We start from the raw sequence: 15,271 nt of genomic DNA on the forward strand, positions 1-15,271 counted from the left end.
GACTTATTGGAACTCCAGGTGTTTCTGGGCAAGGTTACTTATTACTTAGTTCTTGCCCCAGGCTGCCTCCGTTGCTCAACCCTTCAATCACTTGTGTCGCAAAGGGGTACCTTTTGTTTGGACTCCTGCCTGTGACCAGGCTTTTCTCCATTTAAAGGCCATGCTGAAGTCCGCCCCTTGCCTTACTCCCTTCTCTCCGGACCGCCCCTCGGTGGTGGCAGCTGATGAGTCGGCATACGGCATTGGGGCCGTCCTCGCGCACCGGGATGCCGATGGCTCTGAACAGCCCATCGCTTATGCCTCTAAGACGTTGACCCTGGCGCAACGGAACTACTCCCAGATTGAAAAGGAGGCCCTGGCGATCGTGTTCACCGTTCAAAATTTCATTCCTATCACTTTGTGGCAAAGTTCACCCTCCTGACGGACCATAAATTTTTGGTTACACTTTTCGGACCCCACTCTCACCTTCCCGAGCGGACGGCTCAACGCCTCCAGTGCTGGGAAATGTTTTTACGTAATTACGCTTACACCATCCGGTATAAGCCCACCGACGCTTACACCATCCAGTATAAGCCCACCGCCCACCATGCTAATGCGGATGCGTTGTCACATCTCTCAGCAGGCCCCGATCTGCCTTTGACCAGCAGCAGGTCCTCTGCTTTCACATTGATTCCGTCCGCTGGGATGCGCTGGACGATCTTCCTCTTATGGCTGCTGACATTGCTGCGGCTACCCGCCGCGACCATGTATTGTGGCAGTTTCTCAACTACGTGGTCCACAAGTGGTCATCGTATGTTACTCGTCGAATCCAGTCCGATTTCAGCCCCTGGTGCCACCTGTCCCACAGGCTCTCTGTGGTCGATGATGTCCTTCTGTTGGCCACAGAGTCAGATGCCCACCGGGTGGTCATCCCTCTGGAATTGCAGCTTTGGGTGCTCAGTTTGTTACACCACGGGCACTGGGGTATGTCCCGTATGAAAGTTTTGGCTTGCCAGCATGTGTATCGATGGCAATACTGAGTGCCCGTTCCGTAGCTGTACTGTCTGTGCGCATCACTAGGCAAGCCCCCGTCAGTCGTTTGCTCCCTGGCCTGTGCCTTGCCGGCCCCAGGATCGCATTCATGTCGATTTTGCGGGCCCGTTTTTGGGGTCCATGTGGTTACTTATCGATGCCTACTCCAAATACCCGTATGTTGTCCGAATGGCATCCACCACCACGGAGGCTACACTCATGGCCCTGGCCCAGGTCCTCGCCATTGAGGGCCTGTCCCACACATTGGTGGTCTCTGATAATGGTCCCCAATTCACAGCATCCTCCTTCCACGACTTCTGTCAGGCCAATGGTATCAAGCACATCCATAGCACCCCTTTCCACCCTTCGTCCAATGGTGCGGCAAAGATGCTTGTCTGCAATTTTAAATACCATTTGACTAAGGCAGCCGCCACATCACCAACCACGTTGGCCCTCACCCTGTTTTTGAGCACCTATTGCACTACGCCAACTGATGGGCACAGTCCGGCAGCACTCTTTCATGGGCGACAGCCGCGGACTCTGCTCCATTTGCTGATGCCGTCCTCCTCCCGCCCCTCACAGTGGTATGTGCCTGGCACGGCCGTGTGGTCCCACGAGTATGGGTGCAAGGCGGGTTGGACACCCATCATGGTCGTCGTGGTCCATGGGTGGCGTGTTACATCGGTGCAGACGTTGAAAGGGTTGGAGCATCGCCATCATAATCAGCTCTGCCCTAGTGCTGCCACGGGACTCGCGCTGCCGCCTCTTTCCCTACCTCCTTCAGGTATAGACGTGGACCTTGAGTCACCGTCCCAGCCCCCGGTTGCTGTCACCCTACGGGCCTGCTACCAGCCCTCTGTGTCTCCAGTTGGATCGGCAGCTCCCTCTCCCGCCCTGGACTCTGGATCAGCTGTCATGGATACCTCGGGCGTCCCTTCCTTTCCGCCGCTAGTGGTTGACACGCTCAGTTCCTCTTCCCACTGCCACCCACCTCGGCACTGCCCGAGGCATTTCCACCACTATGCGTAAGTTTCAGGGGGGAGGGATCTGGTAAGCATGCCGGGGAATTTGAATCCGCGCCATACGTCATGGACGTCGAAGACCCATAGAGGTCTCTGCACCATCGCGCCGCAAGCTATGGCGGCACTCGTCTCCTGTCCCGCTTTTAGTGTGAGGGCGCCACAGTGGACCATGTGGTCCCAGCGGCCAATAGCGGCACCCCCGATAGCGTACTTAAGCGCCAGCTACTCGCTCAGCCAGTCAGTCAGTCTAATGTTGCATATGTTAGTTTTCCGTCCTCTTCCATTGTGTTGTTATGGGCGGGCCTCTCCGCAGGTTCCGCCGCACCTTCTGCCCTGCGACCATCCTGGTCGCAGTTACAACACAAACTATAAAGCAAGGAAGTTAAAGCACAACAGTAAAAGGAATAAAAGGGTAGGCCAAATCTAAAAACTGGAAAAATTGAGGAATAAAAGATGGTCTTTGCTAGGGGTAGTGGTCATCGGTCCCAGATTTAGAAGACACAAAGAGAGTCCTCAACCACAAGCACCCTACCCTGGCTTCAAATAAAAATCATTTTCATGTAGGAAACTGATGGCCAGTCCAACTACCCATGAATCGTCTGCTAATATTAAAGATGAGCCATCTGGAAGGCTATACTTAGTACGCAGGGCCAAAAGAAGGGGACATTCTACCAACATATGGGATACCGTCAGTTTGACTCCATAGCCACGCTGTGGAGGTGGTGCGCTGCACAAGAGAAAAAGAGGTGAGCCTGGTATGATTAATGTATAGACAGCATAAGACAGTGGATTCCTTTCGAGAGGAGTGGAAGGAAGAACGACAAACTGCAGAGGCCTCCTTGATTGTGCGGAGTTCATTATTGAGAGCAGTAACGCACCAGATGTCATTCCACATTTGGGCAAAGAGAGATTTGATGTGTATCCATATATCTGCACCCAGAACCATGAAAGGAAATGGAGAAGGAAGAGGGGCGGTTGTAAGCATCTGGCTCTCTTGCCAAATGTTCAGCCAGTTCATTCCCTGGGATGCCCATATGACTTGGGACACAAAGAAAGACAACCGAGTAGTTGGCATGGCCAAGAGAAGAGAGAAGGTCATGGGTAGCAGAGACCAAAGGGTGATGAGAGTAGCATCGCTCTATAGGCTGCATGCTGCTCATTGAGTTGGTAAATATTAAAATGCTGTGGAGGATTGCCTGACTAATAAAATGGAGGGCCCTGTCTTAAGGCAGCAGCTCTGCTGTGGGCACACTACGTGATTCCAGCAGTAAATAGTGCTTCATGCCAGTAGGAGACGTAAAAGTGTATCCCACCTTATCTATTGTTTTAGAACCATCAGTGTAGAAGATGGCAGCACCTGGAACTCTTCAAGGGTGGAACGTGCAAGATGCCAGAATATCACAGGGGCTAGCCTGTGTCGTCGAGGCAACATCCGGGGTGGGTGGGTGGGGGCAGGAAATACACAGGGCTCTTTCCAGTGACTGGAGATGGAGATCCTGACAGAGGGAAGTGAGACACATTCCAGCCAGCAATCCCACCTGACGGCTGGTATCAGGAGGTAGACAACCCTTGTTTGCAATGAGGACGAGGTACATGGGATGGTTCAGGAATTGTCAAATGGCGACTGTGTAAGAAACCAGGAGTTGGCTCTGTTGTATTTGTAGAGGGGGAATCGCTGATTCTGTGAGGAGAATGTCAACGGCACTAGTGTGAAAGGCACCAATAGCCAGATGCACCCCACTATGGTGAACACAGTCAAGTAGTCGCAAAGTGGAAGTAGCCGCTGAGCCATAAACCCAACAACCATAATCTAGTCTCGACAAAACCAAAGCATGGTAAAGATGGAGATGAGTAGCATGGCCTGCACCCCAAGATGTGTGGGCCAGGAGGAAGAGCATTAAGCTTCTGTATGCAGGTAGTTTTCAGGTGGTGAATATGGGGCAACCATGTCAGCTTTTTATCAAAAATAAGGCCCAAGAAACACGACTGTGCTACAACATCTAGGCGCTAGCCACCTAAATAAATTTCTGGATTGGAGTGTACTGTGGGTCGACAGCAAAAATGCATAACCGGCATTTTCAAGGGAGAAAACTGGAAGTCATGGGAGAGGGCCCATACAGAGACCCGTCGGATGGCACCTTTGAGCTGGCGTTCAGCAAATTCTTCTGAGTAGGAGCTGCACCAGATGCAAAACTCGTTGACATACAATGCCTAGGTAACCAGAGGCCAAACAGAGGTTACAAGCCAATTGATGGTGATGAGGAAGAATGTGACATTTAACACAGAACTCTGTGGGATACTGTTCTCTTCAATCTGAGAAATGCTGAGTGAAGTACCAACTCGAACCCGGAAGAACCAGAGGGATAAAAACTCATGGAAAACAACTGAACAGAGGCCGCGAAAGCCTCAGTCATGGAGGGTGACTCAAATGTAATTGTGCCAAGCTGTATCATATGCCTTAAGTAGGTCGAAGAAGGCCGGGACAAGGTGCTGGCAGTTAGTGAAAGCCTGCTGGACTGCTGTTTCCAATCTGAGTAAATGGTCAGTTGTAGATCGTCCTTCCTGGAAGCCACACTGATATGGGGACAAAACGCCCAAGACTAGAGTATCCAGCATAATTGGATGCTAACGATCCTCTCGAGCAGTTTACAAAGTACACTGGTCAGGCTAATCGGGCAGTAGCTGGCGAAAGACGACGGATTCTTCCTAGACTTAAGGACAGGGATAGCTCTGCTGTCTCACCCTTGTAAGGCGAAAGCACCTATGAGTCAAATGTGTCGAAGACCTTGAGTAGATGTTACCTCTGAGTAACGTCTAAGTGTTGGATCATCCGGTTGTGGATGGAATCCAGGTCTGGGGCCATGCCATGTGAAGAGGTAAGAGCCTGCAAGAATTCCCATTCAGTAAAGGGTTCATTACAGGATTCAGCTTGGTGGGCATTGAAACACAGGGGGCTTTCTCAACTTGTCATTTCCGCTGGAGGAAGGCAGCAGAATAGGAAGAGGACGCTGTTGCAAAGTGTGTTGCAAGGTCTTCTGCAAGGACCGACGGATCAGTACAGAGCACCCTGTAGGATAGCTGATTGTCGCTGGCAGCACAGAAGGCTACGGAGCTAGGACCAAACCTTCGATGAAGAGGCACACGCTCCCAAGGAGGAAACATACCACTCCCATCATTCCTTTTTTACTCTGCTTAATAAGCACAGAGACACTTAAAAATGATAAGGTTTTCTATGAAGGGTGTCATTTAAATTGCTGCAACACCCGCCAGCGGTCCTGGATAGCGATTGCTATGTCCTTGTACTGGTCGACAATGAGGTGAACCTGTGTACAGGGAGATAGCAGTGTCAGTACCATGAAGAAGAGTGGCAGAGACATCTTGCACAACAAAATCGATGTAGTCCGGGCGGGGGGTGTTTAAGTGCACAGCAGACGTATATTAAGACCATTCAGCTGCCCAACTTGGAGGCCCGTTTGACTAGGTAACCAATGTGGGAAAGCCATGAGAGCAGGGTAGGAACTTGAGAGATCAATAGCAGAAAAGGTGCTACGAGTGTTGCTGAGATGGGTAAGGGAACTGTCACTGAGGAGATGTGAATCAAAGTCTGTAATAAGTTGGTCAATTAGAAGACCCCTACCTGGCAAAGCGGTGTGCATTGAAGTCCCTGAGGAGGAAGTACAGGGAGGGAGTTGCCGTATTAATGTAGGCAGGTCAACACAAGAAAGTGGCCTACCTGGATGGAGGTAGACTTGCATATGGTGATTGCTGGGGTCATTTGCACTCCAAGCTAGTATGAAGGAGATCCAGACACTGGTGCAAATCAAAGTTCAGGCCCCTCCAGGTGCTATTAAGTGGTCATTATGGTTCTGAAAGAATGCCCAATAACCAGAAAACATTGGAGAGTGGTCATCACGGAAGTGTGTTTCTTGAAGAGCATGACAGAACGCAGAATAAGAGGAAACAAGTTGTATTTGCAGTACGTGATGGTAATGTCAGTTGCAAATCCACTGGATCATCATGTGGTAAGAGTCCAGGTTAAACATATAAAAGCCAAGTGGAGGTCATACCAGAAGGTCAGTGACAACTGACGAGGATGGGATGACATCCATAAATAACAGGTCAGACTCACAATATTTCTGCTCGCCCGGCTTTGTTTCTAACGTGCTGCTTCCCGTCCCGAATGGTAAGGCATGCCGGTCCCCGGCACGAAGTGTCGAGGTCCAGTGTGCTGGCCAGCTTGTGGATGGTTTTTAAGGCGGTTTTCCATATTCCTCGGTGAATGCGGGCTGGTTCCCCTTATTCTGCCTCTGTTACACTATGTTTGTGACTACTGCGCAAACAGTGTCTCCACATATGAGTACACCATAATTACTCTACCAAGCAAACATTTGGGGTTACACTTATCTGGTATGAGACATTCCTGAACCAGGGAGTTTTTATGCCACTCTGTGGTGTTATAGACTATTGTTATGTGAAACAAGAACAGTTGGAAAAGTACTCTTACAGACTCAACTCAGCCTTGGTAGAGGCAAGACGTATTTTCTGATTCATTTTAAGAAAGTCATGGTAGTCAAGCCAACTTTCTTTTAACTGTAACTCATTTTGTTTCTAATGTTTGATGGTACAAGATACTTACAGAAAGTTGCATATGTATGTTGAAAGTGTGAATTATGTTGTGCATGAAAGTCAAATACATCATTAACTGTCAAAAAGTAAAGTTTGTATGTCTACTTTCACACTTTAAGTCATCAGAACGTTAGAATGTGGCGACCTGTGTGACGGGAACGAAAAACAGGAATTTTCAGTCAAAAACAGGAAAAGAAGCTGTTGTGTTTTGCCACAGCAACGAAACATAGTACGAAAAGAGATTTACTCTGGGACAATGGAATGTGTTGAAGTATCTAATGGAGCAAAATTTGAATGAAAAATGGCAAAGACATGAAAAATTCACAACAATAAAACATCAAAGAAGATTTTGACGTATTTGTCTAAGAAGAAATATGCATAGAACACCTCAACCATGAAGATCCAGTGCAGGAAGTATACAGCTCTCACACATGTTGCAGGGACGCAGACGCGGAAACCGACGTACATCCGCCGCCGCTGGCACCAGCAAGTGCTGACTTGCTTCCATATCTGCTCACTTACGCTATAAGACTTCTACGCTGGGTGAGTGTGAAACAAAACTTCATTACTTTAGTATGAAGTGGTACAAGATACTTTTGAGTAAACTTTATTTGTACAGTTATCATATTTAAAGTTAGTTTTAAATGCTTGCAAAAGCTAAAGAACACAAGAGTATAGAAAATATACAACAGGCTGGAGAGACTCAAGACCCAGCTATGGCCATGAAAATTAGCAAAACAGGGCATGACTGGCCTGAGTTAATAAATTTAATCAAAGTTCAGAGTGCCACTTAAAGTAAAGAACTAGGTTTGGTAAATTCTCAATTAAATGCTCACAGTCTTAAGTTAAACTCGTTGTTGTTGTTGTTGTCTTCAGTCCTGAGACTGGTTTGATGCAGCTCTCCATGCTACTCTGTCCTGTGCAAGCTGCTTCATCTCCCAGTACTTACTGCAACCTACATCCTTCTGAATCTGCTTAATGTATTCATCTCTTGGTCTCCCTCTACGATTTTTACCCTCCTCGCTGCCCTCCAAAGCTAAATTTGTGATCCCTTGATGCCTCAGAACATGTCCTACCAACCGGTCCCTTCTTCTTGTCAAGTTTTGCCACAAACTCCTCTTCACCCCAATTCTAGTCAATACCTTCTCATTAGTTATGTGATCTACCCATCTAATCTTCAGCAATCTTCTGTAGCACCACATTTCGAAAGCTTCTATTCTCTTCTTGTCTAAACTACTTATCGTCCATGTTTCACTTCCATACATGGCTACACTCCATATAAATACTTTCAGAAACGACTTCCTGACACTTAAATCTATACTCGATGTTAACAAATTTCTCTTCTTCAGAAATGCTTTCCTTGCCATTGCCAGTTTACATTTTATATCCTCTCTACTTCGACCATCATCAGTTATTTTGCTCCCCAAATAGCAAAACTCGTTTACTACTTTAAGTGTCTCATTTCCTAATCTAATTCCCTCAGCATCATCCGATTTAATTTGACTACATTCCATTATCCTCGTTTTGCTTTTGTTGATGTTCATCTTATATCCTCTTTCCAAGACACTGTCCATTCCGTTCAACTGCTCTTCCAAGTCCTTTTGTGTCTGACAGAATTACAATGTCATCGGCGAACCTCAAAATTTTTATTTCTTCTCCATGGACTTTAGTACCTACTCTGAATTTTTCTTTTGTTTCCTTTACTGCTTGCTCAATATACAGATTGAACAACATCGGGGACAGGCTACAACCCTGTCTCACTGCCTTCCCAACCACTGCTTCCCTTTCATGTCCCTCGACTCTTATAACTGCCATCTGGTCCTGTACAAATTGTAAATAGCCTTTCGCTCCCAGTATTTTACCCCTGCCACCTTTAGAATTTGAAAGAGAGTATTCCAGTCAACATTGTCAAAAGCTTTCTCCAAGTCTACAAATGCTATAAATGTAGGTTTGCCTTTTCTTAATCTATTTTCTAAGATAAGTCGTAGGGTCAGTATTGCCTCACGTGTTCCAACATTTCTTCGGAATCCAAACTGATCTTCGCCGAGATCGGCTTCTACTAGTTATTGAGTTCTGCTCATTAGATTCGCAGTTAAATATCCAGAGTGAGGCTTTAAATGCCCAGAGGGAAACTCTCAATATTCAAACATCAAATTTAGGTTTGTTAAGTGCCGAATTAGGCTCTCAAAGTAAAGAATTTAGTAATCTATGCAAAGGCATGGGTGCTTTGAAAGTTGAATTTGACACTGTAAGTACTAAAGTAGAAAATTTAAAAATAGATATAAAGAACGAGTTGACAAATTCTTTAACCACTCATATAAATCATATGTTTGCTAACCTTAGTCAGAAACAGAATGACAATTTGCAAGATTTATCAAAAAGGTTAGAACTGGACATTGTGAACAAATGTAACAATGTAGAATCAGTACTTATTGAAAAGTTAGGACCTTTCGAAAATGTGTAAAATATTAAGTATAATGATGTAAGGCATGGATTGTATACTTTGAAAGAGAGTGTAGATAAGCAGAATTAGTTAATGCTGATCATTCATTCACAAATTACAGGTGTCAGTACACAAGTAGATAATGTAGAATGGAATTTCAAAGAGAAAATAGCCAACTATGATATAAATATAATTAGTATGGAGGAACAATTTGGAGAAATTATAGATTGAAAAGTTACCGAGAGAATAACATCCGGGAACATATCACCTCTTCCTTCTTCCAAACTTAATGATACCAGGAGGGGTACAGACGACCTGTGGGAGCAGATTAAGCTTATCCAGGATAAAGTAGAAAAAGGGTATCTTCACCTAATGTTGTATTAAACTGGATATTACCATAATATAGAGACCGACTTAAGAGAATCACAGAAAAGCAGTGATATCTAGATAAAATAAACTAAATAGAGTAATATAATTGTGGAAAACATTATAAGATGTGAAACTTCCTGGCAGATTAAAACTGTGTGCCCGACCGAGACTCGAAGTCGGGACCTTTGCCTTTCGCGGGCAAGTGCTCTACCATCTGAGCTACCCAAGCACGACTCACGCCCGGTACTCACAGCTTTACTTCTGCCAGTATCCGTCTCCTACCTTCCAAACTTTACAGAAGCTCTCCTGCGAACCTTGCAGAACTAGCACTCCTGAAAGAAAGGATCCGCTGCAGAGTGAAAATCTCATTCTGGAAACATCCCCCAGGCTGTGGCTAAGCCATGTCTCCACAATATCCTTTCTTTCAGGAGTGCTAGTTCTGCAAGGTTCGCAGGAGAGCTTCTGTAAAGTTTGGAAGGTAGGAGACGGATACTGGCAGAAGTAAAGCTGTGAGTACCGGGCGTGAGTCGTGCTTCGGTAGCTCAGATGGTAGAGCACTTGCCCGCGAAAGGCAAAGGTCCCGACTTCGAGTCTCGGTCGGGCACACAGTTTTAATCTGCCAGGAAGTTTCATATCAGCGCACACTCCGCTGCAGAGTGAAAATCTCATTCTGGAAACATCCCCCAGGCTGTGGCTAAGCCATGTCTCCGCAATATCCTTTCTTTCAGGAGTGCTAGTTCTGCAAGGTTCGCAGGAGAGCTTCTGTAAAGTTTGGAAGGTAGGAGACGGATACTGGCAGAAGTAAAGCTGTGAGTACCAGGCGTGAGTCGTGCTTCGGTAGCTCAGATGGTAGAGCACTTGCCCGCGAAAGGCAAAGGTCCCGACTTCGAGTCTCGGTTGGGCACACAGTTTTAATCTGCCAGGAAGTTTCATATCAGCGCACACTCCGCTGCAGAGTGAAAATCTCATTCTGGATTATAAGATGTGACCAGCCGAACAACTGTTAGACTGTAGTGTATAGATTTTCTATTTTGTATTGGGTATTTTATACCTTTCGTGAGATGTGATATAGATGAGAGGGTTTGTATAAATTTTGAAAGGGATAAATCATGACTAACACAAACACACATCACACCTTTCAAACAATCCTCACGAACAAGTGTGCCCATTCTTCTTCATTTGCCGTTTCCGTAGGGTTGCTAGGATTTCCTTCGGGTGCCTCAAAGGGTGAAGGTGAGACAAGTCCATTCCGTAGGATACGATTTAACACTAAACCTCCTCCGGTGTCTCACTCAAGTACCAGAGAGATAAGGATCCTGGGGAAGGGGGGTGGGGGGGTGTGGGAAGGGTTTCCTGTCTTTGGGGCTACCTTCTTTCTCTTCTTCAATCCTAGAAACCACTTCTATTTTTTCCTTACTTACTTCTCATCTCGAATCTCGAGGACCTGTCTATCTTTTCCCCCTTTCCTTATTCATAAACTTCTGTCACTGAAGTCCTTCATTATTTCCATGGTTACTAATAACCAACATCTTATATTTAGATAAGAAGGTCGAAGAATCAGACTACACAAACACGCATCCACATATACACAAATATACACTTTTACGCAAACATTAAATTATATAAGACAAAGCCTGTCACGATGTGGAAACCGCTAGGTGTTGTAGGGGAAAAGGTGTGTATACAGGGAATTATGCGCGCATACATGGGGAGTTATGACTGTTCTACATCGAATATACATAAGGAAAGGTGCCCATACATAACGAACAGCTATGAAATAGTAATGAGTAATGGATAAGTAAGAAAAAGCAACGAGCAATGTCAGTGCAATAAAAACTCTGATGAACTGAAGGATAGTGGGACGTAAGTAGTGATTGTGTTGTATAACATAAAGTACAGAAGTTGATATGTAGAGGAGGACTCTAGGGAGTGAATGATATATTAAAGAATGAATGCAAAGTTTAAAATAGATTTATAGCTTTGCCAGAAGATACTTAATTATGGTATAAATCAAAATGTATATTAGGGTAATGAACCATGAGGCCTACTCAGAAAGGATAAGGGGGGCGTACTCGGCATTCACCAAGTATAAAGGGCAGAAATACCTACATGGGGATAGGAGAATCTGTGGCCTAAAAATTAGAGATGTTTTGTAAGGGGCGTATCTACCAGAATGGAAAGAGGAAGTGCTCTCATAAGGTCGACCCACAAGCAAGGGAATAGGTGCTGATCCTTGGAGAAGGGGACAGTATCGTGATGAAAGTCACAAATTTTATAGGAATCATTCTGGAAAGTGTAAATTCTATGAATGACTACAGCATTATTATGTTCTGTGGAAGTAAATGAGTGTCAAAAGAACACTTTCATTTCGCTCACATTTCCTCCAAGCTACAACTAACAAAAGTAGTACATCCTAGGAAAAAGGTAGTACAAAAAGATAAGAATAGAAAATAGATTACTCATGTGTCAAGCACCTGAAGCTTTTGATTGAAATAGGAAAAAGAAAAAGAGTCCTAACAATTTCTAAATATTAGTAAAGCTGACTAAAACTACGAGTAAATGCTCATGTCTTAATAATAAAGTAAAATAAGAAAAGAATAGAGAGACAATAAGTGAAAGATTGTTCCAGAGAGGACATAGGATTTTATGGAAAGGAGGGATATGTAAAGAAAAATGTATACTGTTAAGATATGAAATGTTATTACGAGTTATATTATTTGCATAATGATTATGTATAAAATATCGCGTGGTCGATCTGTGGGAGGCGATATGTAGTGATTCAAGAATTTCTGTGTAAATTCTAGAACCACTCAGCCTTCTACCATCTCTAACACACGATATTCTAGATAATGAGTGTGGGATGGAAAAATTCTACCTAAAGTACTCTTATATACTCTTGACTCAGCCTTCATAGAGGCAAGACGTATTTCTGATTCATTATAAGGAAGTCATGGTAGTCAAGCCAATTTTCTTTTAACTGTAACACATTTTGTTTCTAATATTTGATCGTATGAGGTACTTACAGAAAGTGACATACATATGTTGACAGTGTGAATTATATTGTGCATGAAAGTCAAATACATTAAATGACAAAAAGGAATGTTTGTATGTCAACTCATTTTATAAGTAGAAAGAAGCTTAAAAGTTACTGTGCCTAGCACTATTCGATGGAGAAGTAGTCAAGAGATTTTCCAGCAACCGACTATCCTGTAAAGAAGAGGGGCTGCAAAATTCCAAGTAAGTCACCTCATAAAGAACTGGAAGGTGGTATTGGGAAATAAATCAGTATAACCCACACCAAAACTCACACTATAAGTCGTTAGAATGTTAGAGCACGCATTGTTGACATACCTACCTTACCTCTGAGCAAATGGACTCGCCTGTTGCACGTCACTGGCATGCGCACAATTGAGGGAAACACAGTCACTTGTGAGCAAGCGGTCTAATGTAACGATGTCACTATGTTTTCAAAACAGGAACAATGGAGTTGGATCAAGATTGAATGTGCCAGAAGTCGTACAGCATGACAGTGTCATCAAGGTCTTCAAGAGGCATGCTGGGAATTGGCACTGTCGTACACAACAGAGGCATGTTGGGTAAAAGCCTTCAATGAAGGTCAGCAAACTGTGGCAGACATACATCATGCAGGTCATCCTAGTGTCTCTGAAGAAGTAGTGCATGCTGTTGCCGCGTTAGTGGACAGTGATTGATGCCATACGAGTTGTGAGCTCACCCACGAAACCAAATTAATGCATACGATTGTGCTTTGCATCCTGATGGAACGCCTGGGCATGAAAAAAATTGCATCACGATATGTTCTGCACGACTTGACAGAAATGCAGAAATGGATGAGTTACAACACTGCTCAGACACACTTGAAGTGCTATGAGCATGAAGGAGAGGCTTTCTTACGCCGTATCATAACACTGGATGTGACATGGGCTATATAGTATGAGCCAAAGCTGAAATGCCAATCCAACGAATGACATTGTTATGGGTTGCCGCGAAAGTTGAAAGTGTGCCAGAGTCCCAGTATGGTGATTCTTGTGTATGACTGTGATGGTGTTATCCTAACATATTATGGTCCACCATGGCAGACTGTCAATGCACAGTATTACTGTTCGTTTCTGGATCATCACCTGCGACCAGTTTTGCAAAAGAAGCGACGACATTTACTGCGCAACCCACCCATCATTTTGCACAACAATGCATGGGCGAATACAGCACAAGCTGTGGCTACTCTTTTCGTTTGATGGGACTGGGAAGTACTGTATCATCCACCATACTCTCTGGAATTAAGTAATTGTGACTTTGATTTGATTCTGAAGATGAAGGAACAACTTCCTGGCATTCGCTTCAGAACTGTTCCAGAGATTCGACATGGAGTAGACGGCTCCATTTGCACCAGCAACAGAACAGCCTCTGCTAATGGTATACTATGCCTTCCACATCGCTGGCAACGGGTTCTACACAACGCTGGTGACTACTTTGAAGGACAGTAACAGGTGTAAACATGTAACTCTTGTATCGGTTGTGAACAAATAGTCGCCACTATTTAAGTTCCAACCGTTGTATTTTCTTTCCTACATTATTTTACAGAAAACATCCAAAACTGAAAGCATGAAATATGCTTCTTACTTATCCTCCATAATCTTCACCAAATATCCCACACCTTCTAAGAAATTTTAACCACATTGGAAAATAGCTACAAAGTAACATCACTACCAATGATGATGCCACCAGACACCATATGAATTAGGGAAGAGAGAACAGACTGCTAAACACCTTGTGCTGTGATATACGACTGTTGTGTGAACTGATCAGTTATCTGCAATGTGTCTCTACAACATATTGCAATATAATGTCATGTTTCAGCACTATTTTGATCTTCATATGAATAGAATGCAAATAAAACATATTGTTAAGTTCAAAACAAGATTAAGGTTGATGACTATTCTTGTTTTATTTCCATGCATTTTCCAACTTTTAACTGATTATTTGTGAATTGTTGCATTTCCTTCTAGATAATGTTGGTCAATAAGTAAAGTAAAAATACATGTGTTCATTACCCTTTAGTTCTGTGTAAAGTAAAAATATATGTGTTCATTACCCTTGAGTTCTGTTCTCGAAGTCAGATGCAATGAGGTTAGCTGTACTTATAACAACTCTCACACTGTCATCATCATAACAGAAGATGGACATTTTCCTGCAAAACAATACATACCAAATCTCAGTGCTTATTCTTAAGACAATTAAAGATTCTGCAATAAGCAGGAAGAAATTATGTAGACAGTCTCCAAGCAATGGTATTACACACACTACACACATGCACATTACAAATGAATTTGTAATAAATGAACAAACCAGTTGGTGAAGCAAGTAGTTGGTGTCTCTGGTGTGGGAAGCTAGATTACAGGCATCTGGTTGGAGGTGTTGGTCAATGAAGGCCAAAATTCTTTCAGTGGGGACACAAAACCAGCCACAATTGGATGTCCAGGATTGTTGAATTTGCAGATTTTGGGAAACATGTAGAAGGTGAGTATGTGGGGTATTATAGGGCTGAGGAGGGAAATGGATTCAGCAGAGATGTTCTGGGAAGGGCCTAGGGCTTTAAGCAGGAATTGGAGTTTGTGTTGGACTTCTGGGACAGATCACTCTGGCACAGTTTATAGGTGGAGTAGTCAGATAACTGGCAGAGGCCTTCTGCCAGGTAGTGACTGCAATTTGTAACAGCCGTGGTCCTCCTCAACCAACCACCTTCCTAGACATTGACTGTCTCCTCTCTGATGGCACCATCTGC

The 15,271-nt window shown here is 44.3% G+C and overlaps 1 protein-coding gene across 1 annotated transcript in view; it reads right to left on the reverse strand.

Moving 5' to 3' along the window:
- Positions 1-15,271, reverse strand: part of LOC126356068 (probable tyrosyl-DNA phosphodiesterase) — a 141,230-nt gene that overhangs the window by 59,387 nt on the left and 66,572 nt on the right. Inside the window, exon 6 of the mRNA XM_050006767.1 lies at positions 14,582-14,677. Coding sequence (XP_049862724.1) covers positions 14,582-14,677 — 96 coding nt within the window. The remainder of the gene's footprint in view (positions 1-14,581; positions 14,678-15,271) is intronic.

Source organism: Schistocerca gregaria, chromosome 3 (assembly GCF_023897955.1).
Source record: "Schistocerca gregaria isolate iqSchGreg1 chromosome 3, iqSchGreg1.2, whole genome shotgun sequence".
NCBI classification, from domain to species: domain Eukaryota; kingdom Metazoa; phylum Arthropoda; class Insecta; order Orthoptera; family Acrididae; genus Schistocerca; species Schistocerca gregaria.